The sequence below is a fragment of the Alternaria triticimaculans genome (genome assembly GCF_023758025.1).
Source record: "Alternaria triticimaculans strain BMP 0046 chromosome Unknown scaffold_4, whole genome shotgun sequence".
Classification (NCBI taxonomy): domain Eukaryota; kingdom Fungi; phylum Ascomycota; class Dothideomycetes; order Pleosporales; family Pleosporaceae; genus Alternaria; species Alternaria triticimaculans.
Window position 1 is genome coordinate 1,009,349 of NW_026055961.1, and position 12,436 is coordinate 1,021,784.

At 53.8% G+C, this 12,436-nt stretch overlaps 4 protein-coding genes across 4 annotated transcripts; 1 reads left to right on the plus strand and 3 right to left on the minus strand.

The window, feature by feature from the left end:
- Positions 1 to 1,298: 1,298 nt before the first annotated feature.
- INDA1 (Amino-acid permease inda1) lies at positions 1,299 to 3,172 on the minus strand (the record flags this gene model as incomplete). Its single annotated transcript, XM_049364542.1, has 4 exons — positions 1,299 to 1,553; positions 1,607 to 2,730; positions 2,787 to 2,844; positions 2,897 to 3,172. The coding sequence occupies 4 exons, from the start codon at positions 3,170 to 3,172 to the stop codon at positions 1,299 to 1,301; spliced, it is 1,713 nt and encodes a 570-aa protein (XP_049223620.1).
- Positions 3,173 to 7,591: 4,419 nt separating this feature from the next.
- J4E78_003910 (uncharacterized protein) lies at positions 7,592 to 8,372 on the plus strand (the record flags this gene model as incomplete). The annotated part of the gene is made up of 2 exons (XM_049364543.1): positions 7,592 to 8,128; positions 8,184 to 8,372. 2 exons carry the CDS (start codon positions 7,592 to 7,594, stop codon positions 8,370 to 8,372), a joined length of 726 nt encoding a protein of 241 aa, XP_049223621.1.
- Positions 8,373 to 8,790: 418 nt separating this feature from the next.
- On the minus strand, positions 8,791 to 9,696 carry J4E78_003911 (uncharacterized protein; the record flags this gene model as incomplete). The annotated part of the gene is made up of 1 exon (XM_049364544.1): positions 8,791 to 9,696. One exon carries the CDS (start codon positions 9,694 to 9,696, stop codon positions 8,791 to 8,793), a length of 906 nt encoding a protein of 301 aa, XP_049223622.1.
- An 897-nt stretch (positions 9,697 to 10,593) lies between these two features.
- On the minus strand, positions 10,594 to 12,275 carry CYP51B (Sterol 14-alpha demethylase; the record flags this gene model as incomplete). Its single annotated transcript, XM_049364545.1, has 3 exons — positions 10,594 to 11,733; positions 11,783 to 11,980; positions 12,030 to 12,275. The coding sequence occupies 3 exons, from the start codon at positions 12,273 to 12,275 to the stop codon at positions 10,594 to 10,596; spliced, it is 1,584 nt and encodes a 527-aa protein (XP_049223623.1).
- Positions 12,276 to 12,436: the final 161 nt, after the last annotated feature.

Below are 12,436 nucleotides of genomic sequence, written 5' to 3' on the forward strand. Positions count from 1 at the left end.
AAAGCTACCCCGTGCCCGTAAGGAAAGTGAAGAACGTGGAAGCGATGGGCCAGTTCTCGCTGGGTCACACGCCACGTACGAGCACCATGAGATCCGGAGATACGCCGAAGACAACAATTACCAGCCTTGGCCGGTGGTCAAATTCGATGACGGCCAGACGAGAACGATTTTCCCAAATTGTTCGAGCCTCGAGCTGGGCGACACTACGCCCTATAGCCTCTTGTCCAGGACTCAAATCCCTCTGATGGCAGGCTATGCTATCACCGTCCACAAGGCTCAGGGCATGACAATGGACAAGGTCAAGGTCAACCTGCAGAAGGCTTTCGATCCAAGCCAAGTATATGTTGCTTGTACGTCAACTCATATTTACCCCAGTGATACCAAGCTAACAGCGAACACAGTGAGTCGAGCGAGATCATTGCACGGTCTGGAAGTCACGGCTCTTCCGAAGAAGCATTTTGGTGGTCAAGCGCCAGAGGTGAAGGAATTCATGGATTCCTTCTCCTGATGTGACCTATTTGATTGGGGGTCGGATATTTCGCGCAATTCTCGAAGCGTATGCGGTAGTCAGACTGTGGCAGCGTCTCTGCGAAGTAGCGACTAGCAACAGAATTCGCGGTTTTGATACTGTTTTACGCTTCGCTAGCAAACAACAAGCCTCGTAACTCTTGCCTTATCTCAAAATTCTAAGCTCGCATGTGATATACGTCTGCTGTGTGTATCTGTGCAAGATCGTTTGTACAACACGATCACCTCATGCAAGGTAAAGCTCAACAGTTCTGCAGGCTACACTTGGATGAGACGAGCAAAACAGAACAATTTGTAGTAATGTAAGCTCCATGCTGTTTAACCTTTTCTTCGTTGAGTTGCAGTCACAACAGAAAAAGAAAGAAATTGGTTACTCTGAGCAGCGGAGCCGAGGCGATGATCTAGGACTAAGAAGGTTGGCAGCGCAAGACCATCTCAAGATAAGAAAGCTTCATCGGTGTGGTGCGCATGGTGAGAAAGCAGCCAAGGAGCAACAGTTTGTCGTCCAGTTCCAGATGGATAGAAGCCGGAGCATTATTAATTAGGCTAATGTATGAGTCGTTGGTATCTGCGAACTATCTCACAGCAGCCATAGAGTTCACGACATGACACAGACGTTGAAAGAAGGGGTATATTAACATTTAAGATCACCTATATGAAAGGCGAACATGATGTATCAGTCGATATCGGAAAAATTCATCGACTGATAGTCAACTCAGCGACACTTGAACGATCCATAGACCGTACACTACACTCATGCAAAGACAAGCTTAAAAGATGCGGTTCAAGAAACGCTTCCATGCGGGCCAGGTGGCGATCTCGGCACGCTCCGCGTTGATGAGGTCCCAGTCGAGCTCACGACGGCCAGTGTCAACGTCCATCTGGGCAGTTCGGAGCCATCCCTCGCGCTTCCAGAAGTATCCGGCAATCCAGAAAGCAGCAACGACGAAGATGGCGAGGTATGCCTGGAAGAAGTCGGTGGCAGTACCAAGCCTCTTTCCGATAGGGGAAACGGCAGTGTAGAACTGATGTTAATGTTAGCAAAATGCACTACAAAGGGGATCAGATGAAGTCTTACCTGTGCCATCAAGACGATGACGATAATGAAAATACCGATCCACGAGCCAATGACACCACCAGCGGCCTTGAACGGAATCTCATCCAGGGTGTGTCCATGGTAAGCCCAAGCCTTGCGGAAGCGAATATGGGCAAGGCAGATGGAGCCCCAGGTGAAGAGAGCGGCAAGTCCAGACAGAGAGACGAACCAGTTGAAGATAACTTCACCGGTTGAGGCCAAGTTCATGTAGGCGAGGGGACCCCACATGAGAATGAAGGCAACGGACCAAAGAGGACGTCCGGCACGGTCGACGTAGGTGAAAATCTTAGGAGCGTAACCCTGGTCAGCGAGGGCGGTGAGGGTACGCGAACCACCGTAGACACCAGAGACACCGATGGAGACAACGGAGACCATAATGACAACGTTCATGAAGCTGTCGAATCCAATCAAACCAGCGTTCTTGCCAGCAATGACGAAGGGCGAGGCGTTGGCGTCACCGGATGAGTTGCCGATGAGACGGTCGTCAGTGTGCTCGACGAGCAGACCAACGAAGGTGAGACCAAGGATGTAGAACAGGGTGATTCGCCAGAAGACCTGACGGATAGCACCGGGAAGGGACTTCAGAGGGTTCTTAGTCTCAGCGGCAGCGAGACCGACCAGTTCAGTTCCGGAGAAGGAGAAAGCTGCGGTAACGAAGACGGTGCAGAATCCCTTGAAGCCGTTGGCGAAGGCACCAGGGCTGTACCAGGTACGCGCTCCCCAGTATTCAGAGTACATGCCGTTGCTGGGTCCTCCACCGAGAACCAAGACCAAGGCGATGATCATGAAAACGACGGTTGCACCAAGCTTGATACACGACGACCAGAATTCTTCCTCGGCGTATCCCAGGGTACCCCAAATGTTGATGAAACAAATGAATAGCCAGAAAGCCGTGATGAAGACAGCGACGTTGACTCCCTTGGCCCCATCCCAATATTGGACTGTGAAACCGGCGACGAGAAGTTCAAGTGGTAAGACGATGGCCCATTGGAAGACGTAGTTCCAACCCATGGCGAAACCCCAGGATGGATCAATGAAGCGAGAGGAGTAAGTGTAGAAACCACCGGAAACGGGGTACATAACAGCGAGTTCACCGAGAGCGTAGACTGCAAGTCGTGTCAGTTTTGCTTGCGTGCGCAAAACAAGTGTGATCTCTACATACCGACGTTAAAGATCATTATACCCATGATTGAGAAATCAATGAGGAGCGTGGCAGGGCCCTGAGTAATTGTAAGTCCATATCCAGAAGTGACCGCATACTGTGCAACTTACACCCCTGGAAAGAGCACCACCGGAACCGACGAAGAAACCAGCACCGATGGAACCACCGATGGCAATCATGTGAAGATGGCGAGTCTTCATGGACTTGTCGAGTACGACCATAGGGCCCTCTTGGGGACGACGCTGGAAGGACTTCATGTTCAGACCGTTGCGGGTCATGAAGTCCTCCTGCTCGCGCCAGTCGGCGGAGTCCTCACCATGACTTTCGACAGTCGGGTGAGGGACGGTAGTCTTCTCATTGGGCGGGGTCCCCTTTTCGTAGTCCATGATGGGCGGTTGGACAGGTCAGTGCTGGGGGTAGAAAAGACTGATGAAGTCGAGAGAGACCCTGGGACCGGCTGCTCTTTAATGTCAGATATGGATCAGCGGAGGGGGAGGCAATTGACATTTATCCAGTCCAGGTTCGAGATGGCTCGCGGAAAGAGCGACAGGGACCCCCGTTCATTGATGCACGAGGCGCACGAGCCGACAGCTTGGCACCCCTCCATTACAGTGAAGGGCCAGGCTGACGAAAGATAGCCTGGCGCTGTCTTTGGTTGGCTGGTCGTGTGCACCCAGAACAAGCGTTCGCCGCAAGCGGGTAGCACTAACAAGGACGGTGAATTGGCGCCCCGCCGCGGCTCTTGGGATTAGCTTGGGACCTCCCCGCAACAGCAAATCGGCCGGTGGCGCATAGGGCTTGGTGTGAGCTTCGAGGGGGCCCTTGGTGCCCTTTGGTCAGACCCGGTCGCTGGGCGGAGATTGGTCCCAAACAAGACTGATAACGAATGCGCGACCTGCGAGTAACCGCGAGAGACTGATTTAGCAAAGTTCTAGCAGGCTTTCTAGAACGCTGATTGCAGTGCTGGGCTCCCTTGGCTACCGCGGTTGTCTTCGGATCCAACGCCGCTTTCCTTGCCAGCTGCCCCAATTGGCGAATCGAGGTTGGTGCATACCGGCCGTCTTATCTGCAGCCGGATGGTTGCGCTTACTTGGTGTAGTCTGGAGAAGCCTCTCACGTGCCCCACCTCCATGTGCACCTGCCTGGGCCGGTCTAGCGCGTTCGCTTCCGTCATCTCCGCCTCGGTTAGCCCGAGACGCGATGCCTCTCCAACATTACTGTTTGTCAACCACTCCATCGGTGGCGCTCCGGGGCGCTTCAGTCTTGCCATCGCGAAGTCCGCGAGTAGGCAAAGCCAAGCGCTCGTGATTGCGGCGTGTGTTGTGTTATCGGGCGTAATGGGCACCGCAGTATTGCGTTACATTGCCCATCTAACCTCGCATCCTAGCACGACAATCCCTCGCTCGTTTCAGTTTCCTCGATAATTAGGCCCGTCTTCGCTCCATCACCCGCTTCGAGAAGACCGTTATCACTACGTGGGGGAACCACACAACCAAATCCTCTCCATAAGAGGTGCGACGTCGCGTGTTTGACACCTCATGGCCAACGTTCCTATCCAACGGCACCGGCTCCCAGATCCACCGTGCTGATGCCCGAAAAACCACAGTTATTTGCCCCAGGAATCGCAGCCAATCACGGAGTCTGGCTCGGCTACTTCCCCAATCGTCTTAGTGCTGTATGCCAATGGTGCTTGGAATTTCTTGAACGTCTTGGAAGCGTTGCGTATCGGACCAGTCGACAAGTCAAACACAGCACCTTGATCCAGCAGCCTGGCCACTGTATACAGGCCCGCAGAAAATCAGGGTCTACCAGAATCCTTTATCGCGATATTGTCAAATTCGAATTGCAAACGCTCGCTCGTCTGCTCTTAGCGCGACTCCACTGATAACCACCTGTCTGAGCGTCGTATGTTGGGGTGCTTCGATCCGCGCCTGGGACCACCCTAGGATCCACTGTCATCCACCGGCATCCACTTGGTCTTGGTCCCAGATAACCTCACTCCTACCACGGCCACGGAGCCTGACGTCGCTCCCCTGGCATTCGCCTGCCATGGCGAATGTCACAATGGTATCATCCAGAGTTCCAGCGGAGCCAATAGCCAGTCTGGCGCGGTCTGACCACAGTGTGCCTTACGCTAAAGTCTGACCGACCTTTTCGCCGCATAAGCGGCCGTGACACCCAGTACGACAGCCCACTTGCACCGAGCTGGTGGTTTCTCAGCAGTATCGCCGAGAATTACGCCTCCACCCGCATTACACGCCTTTATCACGGTGGACCCTGAGGTTTGCGCATAAGGTGTTGTGTCGCAAACAACATGTCTAACATTGCTCAACAATCGCACTATCTCTACTCTAAAGATGTTTGCTCATATGCACAACTCGGTATCAACGGCATCTCGAGCCCGCTTCGCGCCACAAATCCACTCACCGGGATTACTAGGTTACACGTCATTGATGCTCTATGGGTTATCGCAACGCCTTACTCACAAGATCCTCTACAAGCTGATTTGCCTATCGGAAAGGATGGCATCTGGAGATTTTACGTCGATCGACCTCCGAGACACCCGTGGTTCGCAACCCATTCTTCGTTAGCTCGTCAGCGTCCCGTTGCCACTATCTACTATTGAACTCTACATCCGCGCCAATGATTCACTCAAGCCTGTATCATTCGATCCGTGGATACTTTCCAGTCAGCTTGATTCCTGTATCGAACTGACATCTCAAAGACTGTCACTCTAGTACCAAACACGGCATATAGGTGTTCTTCAAACTCACGGCAGGCGACTCTGGCGACACGTTTTGAATCATGCAATAACCTCAGGTAACAACTAAACTCCAAACGCAAGGCTCTGCGGCCTGGATATTCTCATGCGATCCACGCCCAGTACAGTTCTACTCTTTCCTCCGACCTCCTTGTCATTTCTGCCACCAGTCAATCGTCTCCATATTCCCTTTATCGTCCATTTGATCCTGGCTCCCTTCTTCTCGTTCCCCGAATAACCGCCCATCTCCTTTTGTCTTTTCAAGAATAGCGACTGGTAGAATTCCGACTTCATCATCTCTTGCATCCTCACCATACTAGCCACGCTCCCTCTCCTCTCTGAGATATCCTTCACAACATCGTATACGGAAACCCTTCTCTTCCCCATCGTACAAGGAGGCGGTGAGCGTGGGAGCAAGAAGCGCGGTGATAGATCTGGAGAGGCTGAAAGAAGAAACGTCGCTTTGGTTGGCGAAGGGGTGGGTGTACGGAGAAATGTGACTGCCATTGGCGACATTGGACTGTCAAAGATTGATAGAGGGGATGCCGGAAGCAGAGGTGCTGCCTTTGGGAAAAGGTGTTGCCGCTCTACTGGGGACTTGGGCGGAGCGAGGAATGGGTTCACTGGTGAGCTTGGCGAGACTTCTGAGCGGTCAGACGCCAAAGGTGACGGCGTGTCCGGGTCCCAGTAGGATAAGGGAGGCACGGGAGGGATTTCATGGTTGGCATTGACCAATGCAGACATTGATGGATAGGTTGCGCGTCGTGGTGTAGGGGGACGGATGGCGCGCCATGGAGCTGGAGATTTCGTGGAGATGTTCAGGGAGATTGGGCGGGGACGAGTTTGCTGCATAGCGAGCAGTTGGTCTCAGGCAGAGGGCAACAGTAGGACGTGGAGATGTCGAACTCCGAATTGGCAGATCATTCATTTGACTGGCTGACTTGCTATATTAACGAGACTTGATATACTTCGTTCATGTCACACCGAATCGCGGCATCGGCCACTGTTCAGAGACAATATGATTTCTCCGTGGTAACAGACTGAGACTCAAGCTGAGCACCTACAATGACAACCTACGTGTCTTTCCGATTCATGTTGTCCAATGATTCAGACTCTGGGCCAAGTTCACAAGAAAGCCTTTGCGCGGTTGACAAGCCTCAAGCATGGCACCAAAAGCAGCTAGACCATCCCCAGTCGCCGAGGCATAGTGTACAGGGATATCATAGCGTTCCAAGGTTGTGGTGGTCTCGCTGAACGATCGACCTACCCGTGTCCAGACCCGTGACTATCGAGCCACACCGGTGGGCGACAACTGCAGGTACGGGCACTGAACCATGATTCCCAGAAAGGAAGGAAGAGCCTAAGGAATGGAGTACGTATCCATTGGACCGGTACCGCTGTGCGTCTGTATTGTTTGCGTGGCACGGAGACAAGGGTGAGTATTGAACGTGCGTGTAGCAGGCACAACCCATGGGGTTGCCCTTAACAAGGCCTGACAAACAAAGTGTTGATCAGGTGGATCTGAGCTTGTGAAGAGGCACACTGGACACATGCCTTCGCCTCTCATTGCCAGATTCTGCACAGCTCTTGCGGAGGGGCATACCACTCGTGGCTTGCCCTTGACAGCTGGGGGCGTAACAAAAACCGAGGAGACGTGCTGATCTGAACCATGAAGCACATGGTCGTGAGACGTCAGGAGACGAGACAATGTAGAAGTTTCGAAAGAGATGATCGTGACCCATAGTGTGGAGAAGATGGCCGAACGGATGAGTCAGCAGCCTCCGAGCAAGATGAAGAAATGACGTCTCGCCAACCAACGTTGAGCGCATTCGCAAAATACTACGGATCAAGAGCTGCAACAGTACAGGTCGTTGCAAGGCACAAAGCGCAGGGCAAACTCAATCTGGCGACGACAGTGCAGGACGCTTCTCCGCAATCGCCAAGGCCCGCAATCTGCAGCTACTGACATCTATCGAAGCGGAAAGTTGGCGGTACGATTGCGACCTCACGACGCCGCCCCACGGTTGTCCACGACACGTCCACGATGCTCACACGAAGTGCACTGTGCCCCGCGAGGGCCTTTGCCAGCCGCTTCCCACCCGCGATACTGGCGCCCGCATCCACCGCCGCCGCGACTTCCTTCTCCACATGCACACGACCCAGCAAGCTCCCACAACAACAGCGCACCAGCCCGACCACCGCCTCTCGCACCACCTTTCCCACCAGGCTGATAGTACGCCATGCATCGACTGCGCCCGCACAGCCCGTGGCCAACAATTCGCCCGGCGCACAACCTCAACTCACGTGGAACGCCTTCTTCGCCCTACGCCGCACGCGCCGGAGAATTGGCCAGGCCTGCTCGGGAGTCGGCGCCGTGGGCGTGACATACTTTGGTCTCACCACCATGATCAACAATGGCTATGACGCGACCCTCTCCGCCCAACTCGGCGGCTTCGATCCATTCATGCTCATGGGACTGAGTACCTTGGGCATGATGGCTGTGGGATGGCTCATTGGGCCTATTTTCGGTAACCAGGTCTTCAATCTGGCTTACAGGGGTGTGCTGGGCGAATTCACGCGGGTAAGTCACGTCTGGAGAGTGATGAGATGGCGGATACTGACGGTAGTGTGTGTAGAAAGATTCAGCCTTCTTCAACCGCATCAAGCGTCACCGCGTCGACCCTACTGCCTCTTCGCTCGCGAACCCCCCACCGGACTACTACGGCGAGAAGATTGGTAGCGTGGCTGGATACAGAAGGTGGTTGAAGGACCAGCGTGCCTTCAACCTCAAGACGGGCAGGTACCGGGCGACCAAGGCTTTGTAGAGTGTTCCGAACGGCCGCGGGCTGCAGATTGTACAGCTCGAGTATCAAATTACCAACGTCGAGCCACATACGCATCCGGTACAAAAATACCCGGAGTACAGGAAAGAGCAGGCGGGAATGGGGCATGGTCTTGGGATTATGTGAGTGGCAGACGTCAGGAGTATATGAGCGAGCAATTAGTAGGTGGCATGCTCTTCTGTTTCTTACCATGTGTCAAAATATCCGAGCGACGATTCCATCATCGCACCCTCGCATCTCAACCCACTAAGTGTTTTCATATGTTCCACCAGAGAAACGAACTCCAGACATGCATGTATGTATATGTACATTCCACCTACTAGATGAATCGCATCTCCATCTCAGGAACCCACAAAAGAGGGAATCAGGAAAGCTGTAGTCCCGTTCTTCTTCCCCTACTCTACAGCCTCGCCCTCCTCCCCACCCCGTCCAGCACACCCACCACCCCATCTCTAACCTCCCTCACAACCTCCCCAGCCCCCTTCACCTCCCTAACCAACCCAACTCCACTCCCCGCATACGCCGTCATCCTGCCCCCACTCTCCCTCCACCCCTCATCCCCCTTCCGCATCTCCTCCCGATACAACCGTGTATTCTCCTCCTGACTCATCCCCTTCTCCACAGCATCCACATAGCTCTGCGTGATAATACCGCGCGCATTATGCGTCTCCGCCCAGTTCGTGCCGCGCAGGGAATCGTAGACTTTGGTGCGCACGGTGCTTTGTCCGCCGTCGGTGGTGCGCAGGATAGCAGAGCGGTACCCGCTGCTTATGGCTGCTTCGGGGGTAGCGAGTAGACGCGTCCCCAAGACGCAGCCTGAGGCGCCGAGAGTGAAGGATGCGGTGAAGGTGCGGGGTTCGGATATGCCGCCTGCGGCTAGGAGGATGGGTTTGCCACATTGGGTTCGGCGATGGAGAGTGTCGATGGCGTCGCCGACTTCAGGGAGGAGGGTTATTATACTTGCGCCCTGGACGAGACCATGGCCTCCCGCGTCCGTACCTTGGACGACGAGGACATCTGGGCCGATTTGTTCGACCACTTCCACAGCATCTTTCACACTACCTATCTGAACCCAGATCTTCGTCGAGGGAGAAGCGGTTCTACTTGCTTTTGCCCAGTGCACGAGGGATGCTGTTGATGAAGGCGCGAAGAACCATACTGCTGCTGGGCGGTGTTGCGCGATGATGGGGATGGCCGTTTCGAGATCTGCGCCCCAGTTTATGAAGCCGATGCCAATGGGAAGTGTTCCGTTACTCGTTGGTAGTGCGGCGGGTGTGTCGTTCAGGAGTCTCTTTGCGTGCTGCATGTGGGATTCTAGATCTGATACGTCTGTTCCTGCGCCTATGAAGCCGATTCCCCCTGTGTGGGTTTGTTAGGATGATGTTGGAGTGCTGATGCGTGCTGTAAAGCTTGGAAAAAGGATGGAGGGGCATGGTCAGGCGGATTACCCACCGCATGGATCTAGAGAAGAACTGAAATGATAATCTCTTCTTCAACTCACCGGCTTTCGATACTTCAACAGCCATGTCCGCTAGAGCGATCAAGCGCATCGGCGCGCCTACCACCAGCGGCGCTTGAATCCACGGGTAATCCACTCTCAATCTTTGCATGTCGTCCATCATTTATTCTTCTCTTCTGTTGATAATCTATCCTCGTCCTGGATTGTCTTTGATTCTGTTCTCCTGAAGCTCAGCGTGAAACCGATTTTGGGTAAGTAGATCTAGCAAATGCTGGCTTTCCAAGTCTTTTCTACCACTTTGACATAACGTAGGATGAATCTGTATTAAGACCGAGGTATGTGAAAAGGTGTGAGATGACAGCCTCATTCGGATGCGTGACTAGGAAAGATGACGCGCTCCACTTTTAGAGGTTCCGGTAGACCTACCGGAAGGCTATGACATCTCCTCGGCTATACACCATGGACCTAGTCGGCCTTATCCGGCATGGAACTTCTGCAACACGTCCACCAAATTCATGTCAATGTATGTTACTGTTATGTTCGATTCTCATTACATCTTTCCCTCCTAGATACCCAAAAGTATTAACTAATATACTAATCCCAAAGTCTATGTTGGCATGGAACGGAACCCAGAACCTCATGCGCGCTCATGCTCGTAGAAAGCAGGATAACCGCCTGTATCTACATGCACCCATCATTAAAAAACGCAAAGCTTCATAGAGCAATGAAGGGTTGTGAAGTCGTCTACAACTCCTTCTCTCTCTTCTCCCACTCTACAACACCGGGAGCCAACGGCCTGGAGAACAAACTCGAGTAGTCGGTGTTGACAATGTCCTTGCTGCCACCCACATTCCTGAGCTTGAACTCGCGCACAAACGCCACGAGAATGGTCTGCAGTTGGAGGTAAGCAAATTGCTCGCCGATGCATCGGTGCCTTCCAGCGCCGAAGGGCAGGTAGGGAGAGTTTGTTCCCTTGGACACAACACCCCAGCCGTAGTCAATCTTCTCCTGGTCGGCGTCGTCACGCTCCTCGTCGTATTGTTGGTGCTCGGCGTCCCAACGGTGAGGGTCCCAGACGGAGGGGTTGACAAAGTGGGTATCGAGCTGAGCGGAGAAACCAGGCGAGGACATGAGCGTGTGGGAGGTGGGTACAACGTAGTTTGTTCCATCGACGACAAGAGGTTGCTTGACCTTGCGCATGATAGAGTGGATCGGGGCGTGGATACGGAGGGTCTCTTTGACGACTTGAGTGTGGAGGGGTAGCTTCTGGAGGTCTTCGTAGGTTAGCGGTGGGAGGTCCTCACCAAGAGCCGACTTCTGCTCAGCAAGTAGTTCCTCGACCAGGTGGGGGTTTTGTGCCAATCGAAGTATGATCCAGGAGATGGTTGATGAAGACGAATGTTGACCAGCCATGAGCAGCGCGATCATGATTCCGGCAATCTCGTGCTCGGGAACTGGTGTGCCATCCTTGTACTTGCAGTCCATAAGATGCCAGATCATGTCGGGAGAGTCTTTCTTAACCTCGCCCGATCTCCTCTTGCGAACAACCTCAGAGTATAGCTTGATCATCGTCTCACGCGCGTTGTCGCGTGCGCGGTTGTGGGGAAGCGGGGCCCAAGACAGCATGAAGTTGATGGGTGAGAAGCCCATGTCGAGGTCGTGGTATAGCTCAGCGAACTTGGAATCGAACGAGTTGCGGATTTCCTGGCCCTGGAGCGAACGCGAGGCGGTGTAGATGGTGAGTTCGGCCATAACCTTTGGGACGTCGAAAGTGCCCTTCTGCCCCTTGAAAGCCTTGTGGCGCTTGACGAAGTCTTCGCATTCTTGTGTGATGAGGGTAACGTAGGAGCGGAGGGCGTCTTGGGTGAGGCCGAACTTGACGAACTGTCTTCGCGTTAGCCATGGCTCGAGTATGAGACTGGGTCGTACGCACCTTCTTCTGCTCCATGAGCTTCGAGTTGGGGCAGTCGTACACGACATCCTTGCCAAAGACCGGTGTGCAGAGCGGGGAGTAGATCTCCTCGGCGTTGACGTCCTTGATCTTTCCGTTGAGGATGAAGTTGTTGCCGGTGGTGTCGAGGCACACAGTCATCTTGCGGCCGAGGAGGATAAAGGTAAAGACATTGCCATACTACTTCCAGTCAGTCATGTTCAGCCCTGCCATTGCATCTCCTACACACCTTCTTCTGGTTGGCGAAGAAGAACGCATACGGGTCCATGCCATATGTGACGGTACTGCCAATAACGGGCAGCCAGTGGAACACGAGAGGCGGCTCATTGGGCTTCTTGAGCAGCAGCTGCTTCAAGACATTGAGAACGACGGCGAGCAGGATAAAGGAGGCGAAGCCGGCGGCGACGAGGACAGGGAGCGACGAGGTGGAGGTGAAGTTGCCCAAGGGGCCGGCGACATTGGCGAGGAGACCCATACTGCGCGACAAGAAGCAACAACACAAGTGAAGGGCGTGAGGAAAGGCGTTGTTGACGGGGACGCGCCTCAATAAATTTCCCACGGGTTGAGGCTCGCGCAGGGGCCAGGCTATCCAATCATACTATAGCCGTACAGCGCGGCGTCTGAGTGGATGAGTGC